Raw genomic sequence first — 14,032 nt, 5'->3', positions numbered from 1 at the left:
TTTAAGACCCCAGACGTTATATCTTTTGATAGCAGGGCACCATCAGCTTTCTTCACCACATTTGCTTATGCACCCATTTGAGACTAAATATTTAAGGGAGAAAAAGACTCACCTTTCTTCTGCAGAGAGCTAACGTGTTTAAACTGTTGGCCTTGTGGTGAAGAGACCAATGTTTAAACCACACCACCACCAGGGCTCCTTCCATCAATAAAACACATGATTGCTTTTGAGAAAAGCCTTGCCCAGATTGCTCTGATTTAGACTCGCTTTATTTACATATATCCCCTTATACTTTTTTCTTTTCCCAGCTTAATTTTATGTACTTCAAAGTCTTAGGTTGTCTTATATCTGTATCTAGCATGACAATCATCTTAGTATGTACTTAGAATGTAATGGAGAATTAATTGATTTAATTAATGTTCAATGTAAAATCTTATCTGTCATCCCATAGAACGTTTAGATAATATGACCATTACAAAGCAAAAAAAGGAAATATGTAAGTAAAAGAAATAGCAACAATTGGTTATCTGGGTGGCATCAAATTAAATTAAGTACAAGATTAATCTTGAGGACTAATACTAAATGTAATAAAGTATGTATTATGAAAATAAATGTCTATATTCACCTGTAGTTTGGGTCCAGGATCTTTGCAGAAAATACATATATTCCAGAATGGTCCAATGGCCAAATTATGTAGTTATTATTAGAGCTGTTAATAATTTCATATGGTTGATTCAAGTCTCCTGGTTTTCCAACAGCATGAGAAAAACAATGCTTATAGTTCTGAATAGGAAATAAAGAAAAAGTCCTAAGGTTATCTCCTTATTTTAACATGCAAAAGTATGCTCGCCTATATTTTTCTTGCCAAATTACAAATGTAATGGATATTCCCTCTTAGAGTACCATTTCAGTGCTTTATAGCAATTTTAGGAGTTACGTAAATTTAAAATTTGCTGAAAAGTGTAATTTAGTAAAAGCAATTCCTTTTTGGGATCAGGTGTAAGGCATCATCAGAACAAAAAATCTTACCATAGTGAATGATGGGGGGAGTGTGGAGTGGAGATCCAAAGCCCATTAGTAGGCCACTGGAGATCCCCTTGCAGAGGGGTCTTGGGGAGGAGATGAGCCAGTCAGGGTGCGATGTAACAATGATGAGAAATACAACCTTCCTCTAGTTCCTAAAGGTTTCCTCCCCGCTCCCACTACCATGACTCGAATTCTATCTTGCAAGACTGGCTAGACCAGAGGAGGTACACTGGTACAGATAGGAACTGAAAATACAGGGAATCCAGGATGGATGAGCCCTATAGGACCAGTGGTGTGAGTGGCAAAACAGGGAGGGTAAAGGGAGAACGGGTAGGAAAGAGGGAACCGATTACATGGAACTGTGTGTGACCTCCTCCCTGGGGGACAGACAACTGAAAAGTGGATGAAGGGAGAAGTCGGACAGGGCAAGATATGACAAAATACCCATTTATAAACTATCAAGGGCTCATGCGGGAGGGGGGAGCGGGGAGGGAGGGGAAAAATGAGGACCTAATGTTGGGGGTTTAAATGGAGAGAAAATGTTTTGAGAAATGATGTACAAATACGCTTTACACAATTGATGTGTGTATGGATTGGGATAACAGTTGTATGAGCCCCTAATAAAATGTTTAAAAAAACAAACAAACAAAAAAACATTCCTTTTTGTTTGTTTTGTATTTGTAAACAATAATACACTAATGAGTCGAGAGTAGTGCTAGGGGAAAAAAAGATCCCAGATCCAACCATATTCTTTTAAGTCTTAGACAGGGCAAAGGCAATTGTGATAGTTAGGCTTTGTGTCAACTTGCCTTGTCCAAGATTCTCAGTGGTTTAGCATTTAAGGTGTAGTAATTTCCCATGATACTATATAGCACAATGTAATCAACTGATTCAAGTGGAATGCAACCCCTTGACTCTGTCCACAGGCCTGATGCAATTGAAAGGAAGTTTCTTCAGGGGTTTGGTCACTTCCTATATAAGTGGACACTCCTGTAAAGCCTATTTGCTTTTTGCTGAGTTTAGATCCTTTATTTGGCTTGTGCATCTCCTCTTCTTTGGACGTGAGCTTATCAGATTGCCTGTCAATCCTGGGAGTCATCAATGTCCTACTATCTGATCTGATGACCCTGGATTTATTCACCTCTCCAGTCACACACCTGACCTGATGACCTTGGATTCATTTGCTTCTACAGCCACCAGCCTCTGGTGTTCTGGCCACTCTTGGGTTCATCAGCCCTAAAGCTACATAAATAGGGACAAGCTTCCAGTTTAACATCTGACCCATGGTCGTGGAACCTGTCTGGACTCAGAGTACTCATTCTGTTTCTACAAGTGTGTGAGCCGTTTTCTCGCTTAAAAATTTCTCTTTCTTAATATATCAATGTCACTAATATGCTTCTTCAGAGAACTCAGCCTACATTAATAAGCATCCTAGATAAGGGACACCATCAGCATGCACACAGTTAATACAGAAATGAAATGGAGTTTGCTGGTTCATGGCCATAGGGATAGAATTCCAAAGCATAATCTACTATGTCCCCAGGACTCCTCATCCTGAACTTATATACGCGCAATTGATGGCCTGTGCTACAGCCAGCCCCTGGCCTTGTTTTGGCTGTTTATATTGAGCTTCTCTGTCACCTCTTCTCATAGGTTTAATCAATTTGATTTCTATGCATTCCATCTGGAGAAGTCCACATGTATAGTTCCCTTTTGTGTTGTTGAAAAAAAAGTATTTGCAAAGAAGAAGTCTTTAGTCTTGCAAAATTCTATCATATGCACTCCAGCTTTATATCAGATTTTCCAACTATCGTTTCTTCCTCTTTGTCTCCAACTTTTTCATTCCAATCATCAATTGTTATCAATACATCATTGTGTTAGGTCAGGTAGACTAGATAAACAAATTCAGCGACACATTTATGTGTAGGAGAAAGCTTTATACCAAGATGTAATTGTATATCAAGAAAGTATCTCAGCCCAGTCCATATCAAATCCTTAAGTCCAATACTAGTTCATAAATTGCTTGTCAGATGAATGCTGCTGCATGCAATGCTGCTGCATGCACAGGCCAGTGGGTGCAAAGTCCTGTAGATCCAATGACAGTGGAAGCATCTCCAGGGCTCTCGCAAGTCTCAGTGTGGCTGCATGTGGCTTGTCAACAGGAAGGTGGAGCAGAGAGAGAAAGGAGCCGGCTTCCAGGTGCCATGTATCTCCGTTGCCCTCCAATCATGCTGTGACCTGATTGGCAGGCTACATTCCACTCATATGTTCCCATGCGAGCCATGTTGACACACAAAAAACCCTATCACAGTCATGATTGCACATTTGATCGATTTCAGATTGCAGATGTTGGTAAAATTCTTCAGTTTTTCCATTACTAGCTCTAAAGCTTGGTGTGTGTGTGTATGTATATATATATTGGATTTCTTTGTATACGGATACATATCTTATCACAAACAGCATTGAACTTCAAGAGAGATCTCGAAATGTTTTACTTGACAATGAATGAGACATCATCCCTCTTTCCTTTGTCATTCCTGGCATAGTAAACTATATGACTATCATATGCAAAAGCATCTTCTTTTAGCTCACTAATGCCTAGGATATTTATCTTTATGTTTTCTAGTTCATTTTAAGCTACTTCCAATTTTTCCAGATTCATAGGTTGTACATTCCAAATTCCAATTATTAATAGATGTTAGCCATTTCTTTTGATTTTGTATTGTGCCCCATTAGTGAATGAAGATCCTTAACTTCATCCACATCATTAAGTTTGACTCTAGTTTGGGGAGGCAGCTCTTCCTCAGTCATATTTTGAGTGTCTTCTGATATGAGAGCCTCATCTTCTGGCACTATATCTGAAAATGTTTTGCTGATATTCATTAGGTTTTAACCTTCTGACAATATTCCACTGCTATTCATAAGGTTTTGAGTGTCCACTTAGAAGTGGTCAGTTTCTTCTTTCTTTGTTTGTCTTCTCTTCTTAGTCTGGAAGCTCTGCTGAAGCCTATTCACTTTGATGACTGTCCAGCATCACAAGGGCAAACAAGCCACCACAGTATGACAAACGGACAGACAGATCATGCCTGTCATTATTGTGTTTAGATGGTGATCTTGATAAACTCTAGGAGGTAACTTACTGTTTTCTACTCTATTCCCAGCCAGATACACAGTGGCTGGTAAACTAATGAAATTTGTTACATAAACATTGAGCCTTACTTTAAACCTTTGTTAAAGTTTACACTTGACCACAAGCTACAACCTCTTTCTCTTAACCAAAGTCAAATGACCTCTGATACATAGGTCTCGGGTTGTATCTCTCCATTCACTAAAAATTTTGCCAAGCGTTCTATTTCTGATCTACTCCACATTTATTTACCATCATTCGGTGTATTAGGCAAGCATACCTTTGCTTCTCTGGAACCCATTATATTGATCATCATCATCCACAGACTTTTCTCTGAAATTTTTTAAGATGGCTTTATTCAGGTGTGAGGTACAGTTTGATTATCCCTGCCTTCTCTTGTCTCCAAAAAGCCAAACTCACTGCCCTTGACTTGATTCTGACTCACAGTGACCCTATAAGACCGGACAGCACTGCGCCTGTAGGTTTCGGAGACTGTAACTCTTGATAGAGTATACAGTCTCATCTTTGTGTGAGGATATAGGCTCTTATCCCACTTACTGTCCAATAAACAACTCTTCTTTATTTCTCTTCGGAGATAGCATTGCCATCAAGGTCCATAGCTAATATGACATGGAGTTGTTAATTCTGACTCTCGGTGATTTTCTCAATGCAGAGTAGACCTGCTTCCTAGGGTTTTCAAGGCTGCGACCTTTTAGAAGCAGATTGTCAGGACTGCCTTGGGAGTGCCTCTGTGTGGGCTTGAACTGGCAACCTCTTCCCTAGCAGTCTAGCACTTCACCGTTTGTGCAATCCATGGATTCCTAATGTATCACTATGACCTCAAACAAAATAGGATTCCAGCACTAACTCTTCCTGAGAACAGTGTATGTAGATAGTTGCTTTATGTATGTCTGTGTGGGATATAGAAAGATTCCTCCCAAGTTGTCTCTCCCAAATATATGCCAAACCTAGCTGCTTGCTACACATGGTAAATGACTATACACTTGGAGGTCAATGAAAGTAGGTCAGAGGTTAGTCTCCTTAAGGGTTATCAGTCATCTAGAGCAATCAGACTGTAGTCTGTCCCACCCTAAGTAGGGCCCACTCGCTTCTGATAAGGAAACAATAATAGATTGTTTCCCTGAAGGAGAGCCAAAGGAGGTCAAGCCCACTCAAGGATGACCAAGGTTAGGCTGCCATACTGAGTCTAGGGTCCGCCCTTCTTGTCACATGTATACCCCTAGTCCCACACCTTCCTACTACAGGTACACCCCTAGCTCATCCCCTTCGTCATGCTTATGCCTATTGTACATCCCCTTCCTGTGACTTGTGTGGTTACCTGTAATCATGCCCCTGAAGTATATATGGGCCTTGTCCAGAAATAAAGAGACCCTTTCCTGCCCTCTCTGTCCGCGCTGTGCTCGGACCTGGCTGTTGAGACCATGTTTGTCCAGGAGGTGAGCATACTACCACGGAATTGTCTGACTCTTTCATTTTCCTCTCTCTCCTATCTCTCTGTGATTTAACTAGAATCTTTATATATCTTAACCGTACAATTGCGCCTACTGAACCCATGATTAGTTGTGGAGGGCTGGCTTTCCCCACATGTATGTATGTCTTTTTGGTCTGCAGTATTCATGACTATTCCCAACAATACCCCGATTCTTTCTCCTTTTGGCCGTTATCATAGTGAAAGGGTAATTCCAAGTTCCTCCCTTCCATGCCAGAAACTGTCAGACTCAGATTTTATTTTTCTCCCTGTTCTATGATCTACCTGTGGGTGAGAGCTGAGCAACTCATAATATAAATTCTGTCAATCCAAAGTTCTGTCCTAGGATTTTGAATTAGGAACGAGGAATACAACTATGGGAAAATGCAAAGATGATTCATTGTAGTTGCATTAGGATGAAGAAAATTATTTGGAATAATAAAATTTCAGACTTAATAAACCTATAATAACTACTTCAACAAATATTTATTGAGTACAGTGAACCCTCGCCACTTCGCGCTTCGACTTCCGCGGCTTCACTCCATCGCGGTTTTTGCGTAACAGTGCATGCTCTGTCATTACTGCCACTGATTGGCTCATACTGTACACGCTTGATGCCATAAATAATATAAAAATAATAAATGATAATTGTAACGTCCAAAATGTTTTACTGTATTTTCCCTTTTTCGTTTAATAAATTGGGTAATACGAGTGTAATGGTGACTAAAGGGTGTTTTTTCATGCCCTCTATGCTCTAACTACGAAAATATTTGATTTACAAATAAGGAATCCTACTTCGCGGAATTTCATTTATCACGGTCATTTATCACGGTAGGGTCTAGAACCGATTAACCGCGATAAACGAGGGTTCACTGTACCTACAATAGGTGAGTACTGGGAATACACATCAAACAAAATAGGAAAAAAGAAAGAAAGAAAAAATCAACCCTAAAATAAAAACCTGTCTTCATGTAGCTTACAGTCTAGGGGGCCAGGTTATATGACTGATATGTAGATGTTGAAATATGTCAGATAATTATTAATAATATTGATAGAAAAAATAGGGAAAGGGTGTGTGTACATCATGGGTAACAGTTTAAATTTTTGTAGAGTGTTCCAGGAAGTCATTATTGCCTAGTTAATTTCTAAGACCTGCAGAACTAAGGAAGCTATAGGCAGCATATTTTGTCGTGGTTGGCATGTGAAATGGGAACCACTCTAGTATTTTGATCAGAGGAGTCATATGTTCTTACTATGTTTTGTTAGGATCACTATGGCTGCTTTGTTGTGAATTAATTCAAGGGGGTAGGTGGGTAAGGCTGAAGCAGAGAGATCAATTAAGAGGCTGCTGTATCATAACCCAGATGATAGGTGATGGTAACTTGAAGCAGACTGGTGGCAATGGGGTTTGAGAGTAGTGACAAAATTCAGAATGTTCTTTGGAAGAAGAGCCAAAAGATTATCTATCTGGAAGATCAAATGTGGTGCATAAGATGATACCTAAAGGCATTTATCATAAGTAAATTGGAAATATGAAGTTTCCATTAACTCAAGTGGGGAACAATGTTGGAGAAGCATGTTCAATGAATGTTTATTATAAACTCAATTTTAGACATGTTAAATTTGAGATGTTAAATAAAGTATCATTAATCCCCCTTTTTATTGGAACGCTCTTATTAGCATGTACTTGGTTGTTTATCTCAATTTACTTTAAAAAAAAAAGGCACTTTCAGTCCATTACTCTCTGGCTACTGTACAATCTCTCCTCTTTACCATAAAGCTCTTAATCAGGTATCTGTACTTACGGCTTCCAATTTTTTATTGCATACTTAATCAAACCCAGGTTAGCAAGGTTTCTTCCTCTCATAATTTCACCAAAACTGCTCTTGTCTAGGTTATCAGTTATCTGCATTTTCAAACCTCATCTTAGTTTAGGCAGGGCTGTGATTTAGCCACACAATATAAAGAAATGAGAGGGGTATTGAGGATACATATTAATAGAGTAATATAATTATTGACAATGGAGTTTAAACTAGATTAGGAAGGAAAAGAGATCCTGGGATGGGATGAGGCTGGTAAAAATAATGGATTGATGCTCATGCTGGGATTGAAAGATTGTTCTAAAGCCATGCTGCTGGATGCTAGGTAGTGTAAATGGAGTAGAGCATTGAAGTTGAGAATGGAGAGGACAATAAATATTATATATAGGAATAATGACGAGGCTCTCTATTCCTGTAAAGAGTTACAGGATCTAAAATCCGCAGGAGCAGCTGTCTCCTGTGCTATAGGGTCACAAGGAGCTGGAATTGACTATATGGCAGAAGAAGAAGAAGAAGAAGAAGAGAGAGAGAAAGAGAGAGAGAGAGAGAGAGAGACTGACTCATGTGCTTACCTTTACAACATTTTTTAAAGATAATTTCATTGGGGGCTCTTACAGCTCTCATAATAACCCATGCATCAATTGTATCGAGCATATTTGTACATATGTTGCCATCACAATTTTCTAAACATTTACTTTTTATCTGAGCCCTTGGTATCAGCTCCCCCCACTCTTGTGAGCCACTTGATAGATTATAAATTATTATTATTTTCATTATGTTCTTGTCTTAGTCCACATAACATATGATATGAAAACAAAGTAACATTCTTTTTGCAGAGTTCCTTATGCATTACCATTTATTCACAGAATTTGCTTATCCAAATTACATAAACACATTTCAATTTTTAAAAGTCCAATATTGAAAGTAATAAAAAACTATATAGGACTGATAAATGACATTAAAGAATGACCTTTCAGTTAAACAGAAATACAACTTCAGACATTCTCTTAAAGACTCAGCCTCAATATATTAACCTGTTTACTGGACATTTCATAATATGAAAACATACATTTTCAGCAGAGAAATAAAAATACAATGGTTAGTAACATAAGAGCAAGAGATGATCAGACAAAAATTAAGATAAGCTCCATTGAAACCATACTAAACCAGCAGAAAAATAAGATTTGTTTAATAAAAATAAATGTAAATCCAAGATGATTTCCTTCAAATTTTTGCTAGTATGGAAGTACTAAATTAATTCTTATCAATAAAAAAATTCCAGGGCAATGTTCTTACCTCAGGTCCCCAAGCCTTGTGTAATGGGAGGTGCTTATTAAGCTCAATCATTGAGTTCCATGTTTGTGCTTCATTTAAACATCCACCCTGCCAAAAGATTGCATTTACATGAATGTACAAAAACTTTGCATATCAATTTATTCATAAGTATTTATTATCTTTTAATGCCATTGAAAACTATATACCTTTAATTTTTTAATTATTTAAACCTTTGCTGGTATATAGATGAACAATTGATTTTTATATTGAGAGAACATCTTAAATTCACTTACGGATTCTAATTGTTCATATGGGCAATCATGTCACCTATGAATATGACAACTACGCTTCTTTTCAATCCTTACACCTCTAATTTATTTTAATTTATTATTGTTTTGCCACTCATAAAGATTTCTCAGAACAGTGTCGTAAAGAAGTGATAACAGGCATCCTTATTTCAGAGAGAAGGCTTTCCCATTCCTGCCATTAAATATATTTGTTATATTAAAAAAATTGTGTTTTACTAGAATATGGACTTCTTATACATTTCTAAATTTATTATTAATATGTGTCAAATTTTCATCAATGGTTACAACATTTTTACTTATTTTCTCCTTTATTCTGATATCATGGAGAATTCCTTTGATTGAGTTTTAAATAATATTCCAACCACTCACTCATGCAATAAACACAATTCAGTCTGGTTGCATTATTCTTTAATATATTGCCAGACTTGATTTGCTCATATTTTGTTTATGTAATTTGTTTATGTTCAAGAGTGAGATTGATTCACAAGTGTCTTTTCTTTTAAGTTCCACATTAAGTGTTTGGAGGTCTTGTGGTGTAGTGGTTACTCATTGGGCTGCTAACTGCAAGGTCAGCAGTTTGAAACCACCAGCAGCTCCATGGGAAAAAGACTGGGGCTTTCTACTCGCATATGAGTCCCCCTCATTCTCTGGAAGGGTGTTGTATAAAGTTGAATGAAATTTTTCCTTAAAAGCTTGGGAGACTTCATCAGGAGAGCCAGCTGGCCTTGGAGTTTTTTCTTTTGTGGGTTTGGTCGCATTTTAAAGGCCCTTGTACCTTTGTCCAATTGGTCATGTCCAAGATGTTGGCATTCATTTATTTAACCCAACCTGTATTAGGGGAGCCCTGGTGGCCCAGTGGTTATGCATTGAGCCATTACCCACAAGGTCAGCAGTTTGAAACCACCAGCCCTGCTCTGTAGGGGAAAGATGGTTTTCTACTCCCATGAAGAGTTAGTCTCTGAAACCCATAAAAGCAGTTCTCCCCTTTTTAAAAAGGTTGCTATGAGTCAGGAGCCACTTGAGGGAAGGGCACTTTTAGTGAACCTCGATGATCATTTTGGTGTTTGTAGGCTCTTTCGTGAGATTCTCATTAACCTTTCTGATATTGATTATTAATACACCTTTATTTTTCTTCATCAGTCAGTTTCTGAGGATGTAAATCTACTCAAGCAGTGGGCTTCAACTTTTGCCCAGGAGTGGCTGGTGTGTTCCACCTGCTGACCTTGCCATCGAGGTACATAAGCCTGTCAACCTAACCCCGCCCTTGAACCCTCGGCCCTTTATGATCACACATGTTGGTGTGTTGCTTCCATGTGGGCTTTGTTGCTTCTGGGCTAGATGGTCGCTTGTTTACTTTCAAGCCTTTAAGACTCCAGACGCTATAGCTCTTGATAGATAGCCAGGCACCATCAGCCTTCTTCACCACACTTACTTATGCATACATGCATCTTCAGCGTTTATGTGGGGAAGGTGATCACACAATCATAATTTTCTGTTTTAAAATGGCTAATGCCAACCCATTTCAACTCACTGATGCCTGGACTGTCTATATTTAGGCGTCCCATTTCATTTTCCCCCTATAGATTTTTTCAATATTGAATTTTTTTTTCAGTTCTTTCAGCTTGAAAATGTTAGGCCTGTTCCTCCCTGTTTGTTTTCTAACTCCATGTCATTGTATATTTCATTATATTTATTTAGTTTTCTTGATCTACCCATTAAAACATTCTATTCAACTCTTTTACTTCATTATTTATTCCAGTCATTTTAGCTTCTCTACATTTCAGAACCAGTTTCAGTCTCTTCTGACTTTTTATAAGTCAGATTTCTCTTTTACTATCTTAAATATGTAACACAATTTTCTCCTGGTATAAAGAATTTTACTTCTTGGAGAATCAAGGTCTAAGAAATATGAGAAATTTACTCTGGAATGAATTATCCCTGGCTTGGTTTGAGGATGAAATCTCTGAGGGATATTGGGAGTCAAAGCTGGTAACAGCTAGAAAGACTGCAAAAAGGGAGTGCCTATAGGGCAGCCAGTCCTACATAGAGGATACAAAAGTGCTGTGGGAGTGGCGAGGCCTTGCAAACAGAACAGGTAGAGTAAGGGAAATCCATGAAGAAGGCTGGAATTGGCCATTCAGAGAGGATGGAGGAAAAGCAGGAGAATGTGGTGACCTTGAAGCCAAGGGAAGAAAGTGTGATGGTCCACATGGTCAAATGATGCAACGAAGTCAAGTGTGTGATTTAGAAATTGTGATAAATGTCCTTCACCCAAAGACGGCCCTGTAAGTAATCAAACAACATTAAATACAGCTTGGAAAAAGAGAAAACGCTCACCCATAATAGCATCATCATATTATAAATATTCCCTTATTTTTCTGATTCTTTTCTACTGGTTTCTTTTTACATATGTGAAATTTAGAATAAAATATAAAAGAGATGTATTTTTTCCCTACCCACAACTGCTTGGTTTTATCTTCCATAAGCAATTCACATACAGATTTAAAATAGAAAGTCATGTCTGATCAAGTATTTGAAAATGTTAACTATGTCATACCTTCTTCATAGTCGTATTATAGGCATAATCATTTCTTCCATGTATCTCCCACACTATAAAATTTACTTTAATATCTTCAATAAATCCATTTCGATCAAACCTGAAGTAGCAAACACATAAATCATTGCTTAGTATATGATACAAGTTTAAGAACTCTAGTTTTTCAATCAGAAGACTTTAAGTTCAATCCTGTCTTCTACATCCCCCACTACTCCATCAGTCTGCTGTCCTATGGTGGCACGAAAGTGGCTGTGATCCTGCAATTGGTGATACTGGTATTTCAAATACCAGCTGGGTCGCCCATGCAGAATAGGTTTCATGAGAGCTTCCATCCTAAGACAGACAAGGAAAAAAAAAAAGACCTGGCAATTCAGTTCTAAACAAAGGGAGTCCAGTGAAAGTCTGAGGACGGCCAGAGGACACTGTCTGATGTAGCTCCCGAAGCCTGTTGGGCTGGAAGACACTGCATAGGCCTGGGAGAGTTGCTTCAATGCAGAGTTGACCCTAATGGTGTGGATGGACTAAAGCTCTGAGGATCTTTATTTATTAATGTGGCATGACTTCAAATGAGAAGAAACAGCTGCAGAGATCCATTCATAGTCAGAGTCTGGAATATAGTATGAATCTAGGAAAACTGGAAGCTGTCAAACATGCAATGGGATACTTGAAAATAAATATCCTAATCATTAATGCAAGAAATGAACGGATTTTGGCCATTTTGAATCAGAAAAAAGTATGGCCTATTATGGTGGCAGTGAGAAAGTCAAGAGGAACTCCTTTGATTTCATTTTCAAAATGAAATTTCAAGACATATTCTGAAATTCAATGGTACCAGGGATAGTATATTACCCAGAAGCCCACAAGGAAGATATGTCAATATGTCGATTTTTCACATTTACTCACCAATCACTAAAGCCAAGGATGAAGAAATTGAAGATTTATTTGATCAACTCTCCAGTCCGAAATTGATCAAGATGAACTGATTAATCCTAATGACTGAAGTGCAAAAACTGGAAACAAAGAAGTTGGATAGGCTGGCCTTGGTGATAGAAAGCAGGAGATCCCAAGACAGAATTTTGCAAAACCAACAACTTATTCCTTGAAAATATCTTTTCAGTAATGTTAACAAACTGAGTGTACACGTGGCCCTCACTAGATGGAGCACACAGGAATCAAAGAAATGATTGAGAAACTCGCTGTCAGGCAGAACAAGGCCAGGGACTGAAGGTGCTATCAATTGCTTGTATGGAAGCGCACGTTAAAGCTGAAGGAAACAAAAACAATTCACCAGAGCCACACTGTGACCTGGATTTATCCCTCATGGATTTAAGGAACATCTCAAGAATAGATATAGCTCAAAGAAGCTAAAAAGCCTTTAAAAACAAGGATCAACTTAGAACCTCCTCCTAGGGGGATGATAACAGAAAAGTGGGTGAGGGGTGATGAAGGATGCTGTAAGATATGGGAAAAATAATCTATAACTGATCAAGGGTTCATGAGGGAGTGCAGGTGGGGGAGGGAGGGGAAGAAATGGGGAGTGGATATCAGGGGCTCAAGTGGGAAGAGAATCTTTGAAAACGATGATGGTGGCATATGTGCAAATGTGCTTGACACACTTGATGAATGTATGATTGTGATAAGACATGTAAGAGCCCCTGATAAAAGTATTAAAAAATGAAAAGCTATTTTTAAGATATACCAAAAGGCAAATAAATTAGGACAGTTCAAAGAACAAAAGACAGCAGAGAAAGAAAAGGCCAAAAAGCGCACAAGAAGAGACTCTGGATTTTCCCTCGAATGCAGGCTAGCAAACTCAAGTGGAAGTTATAATAAAGTGAAAAAGACGAACAAAGCATCTCAAAGGACAATTCGAAAACACAAAAAGTATTATGAGATGTGTACATACCTGAAGCTGAAAACTCAAAAGCGAAGAACACACTTAGCATTTCTCAAGTTGATGGAGACTAAAAAAGTTGTAAGAATGAAGGGTTCTATGGGCGAAATGTTGGACTATGCAGAAAGCGTCAAAAAAAGGTGTCACTATACACAAAATAAACTCAATCTATGTCAAGAGGTAGCATATGATCAAGAATCTATCATATTGAAGGAAGAAGTCCAAGTTGCACTGATGGCAATAGTGAAAAAACAAGATATAAAGATTGACAGAGGAACTATATGTGACCTCCTCCTTGGGGGACAGACAACAGAAAAGTGGGTGAAGGGAGACATCGGACAGGGCAAGATATGACAAAATAACAATTTATAAACTATCAAGGGCTCATGAGGGAGGGGGGAGGGGGGAAAATGAGGACCTCATGCCAGGGGCTTAAGCGGAGAGAAAATGTTGTGAGAATGATGAGGGCAATGAATGTACAAATGCGCTTTACACAATTGATGTATGTATGGATTGTATAAGAGTTGTATGAGCCC

At 38.3% G+C, this 14,032-nt stretch overlaps 1 protein-coding gene across 1 annotated transcript in view; it reads right to left on the bottom strand.

The window, feature by feature from the left end:
• The window catches only part of CATSPERE (catsper channel auxiliary subunit epsilon), a 199,876-nt gene that overhangs the window by 24,259 nt on the left and 161,585 nt on the right, over nucleotides 1–14,032 (bottom strand). The window contains exons 12-14 of the mRNA XM_004700170.1: nucleotides 11,603–11,702; nucleotides 8,759–8,845; nucleotides 626–783 (exon numbers count right to left, since the gene is read on the bottom strand). Of these exons, the coding sequence (XP_004700227.1) occupies nucleotides 626–783; nucleotides 8,759–8,845; nucleotides 11,603–11,702 (345 nt within the window). The remainder of the gene's footprint in view (nucleotides 1–625; nucleotides 784–8,758; nucleotides 8,846–11,602; nucleotides 11,703–14,032) is intronic.

This window comes from Echinops telfairi, unplaced genomic scaffold (assembly GCF_000313985.2).
Source record: "Echinops telfairi isolate 266 unplaced genomic scaffold, ASM31398v2 ScPeMD7_7424;HRSCAF=8462, whole genome shotgun sequence".
NCBI lineage: Eukaryota > Metazoa > Chordata > Mammalia > Afrosoricida > Tenrecidae > Echinops > Echinops telfairi.
This window is presented reverse-complemented; position numbering and strand designations above follow the sequence as displayed.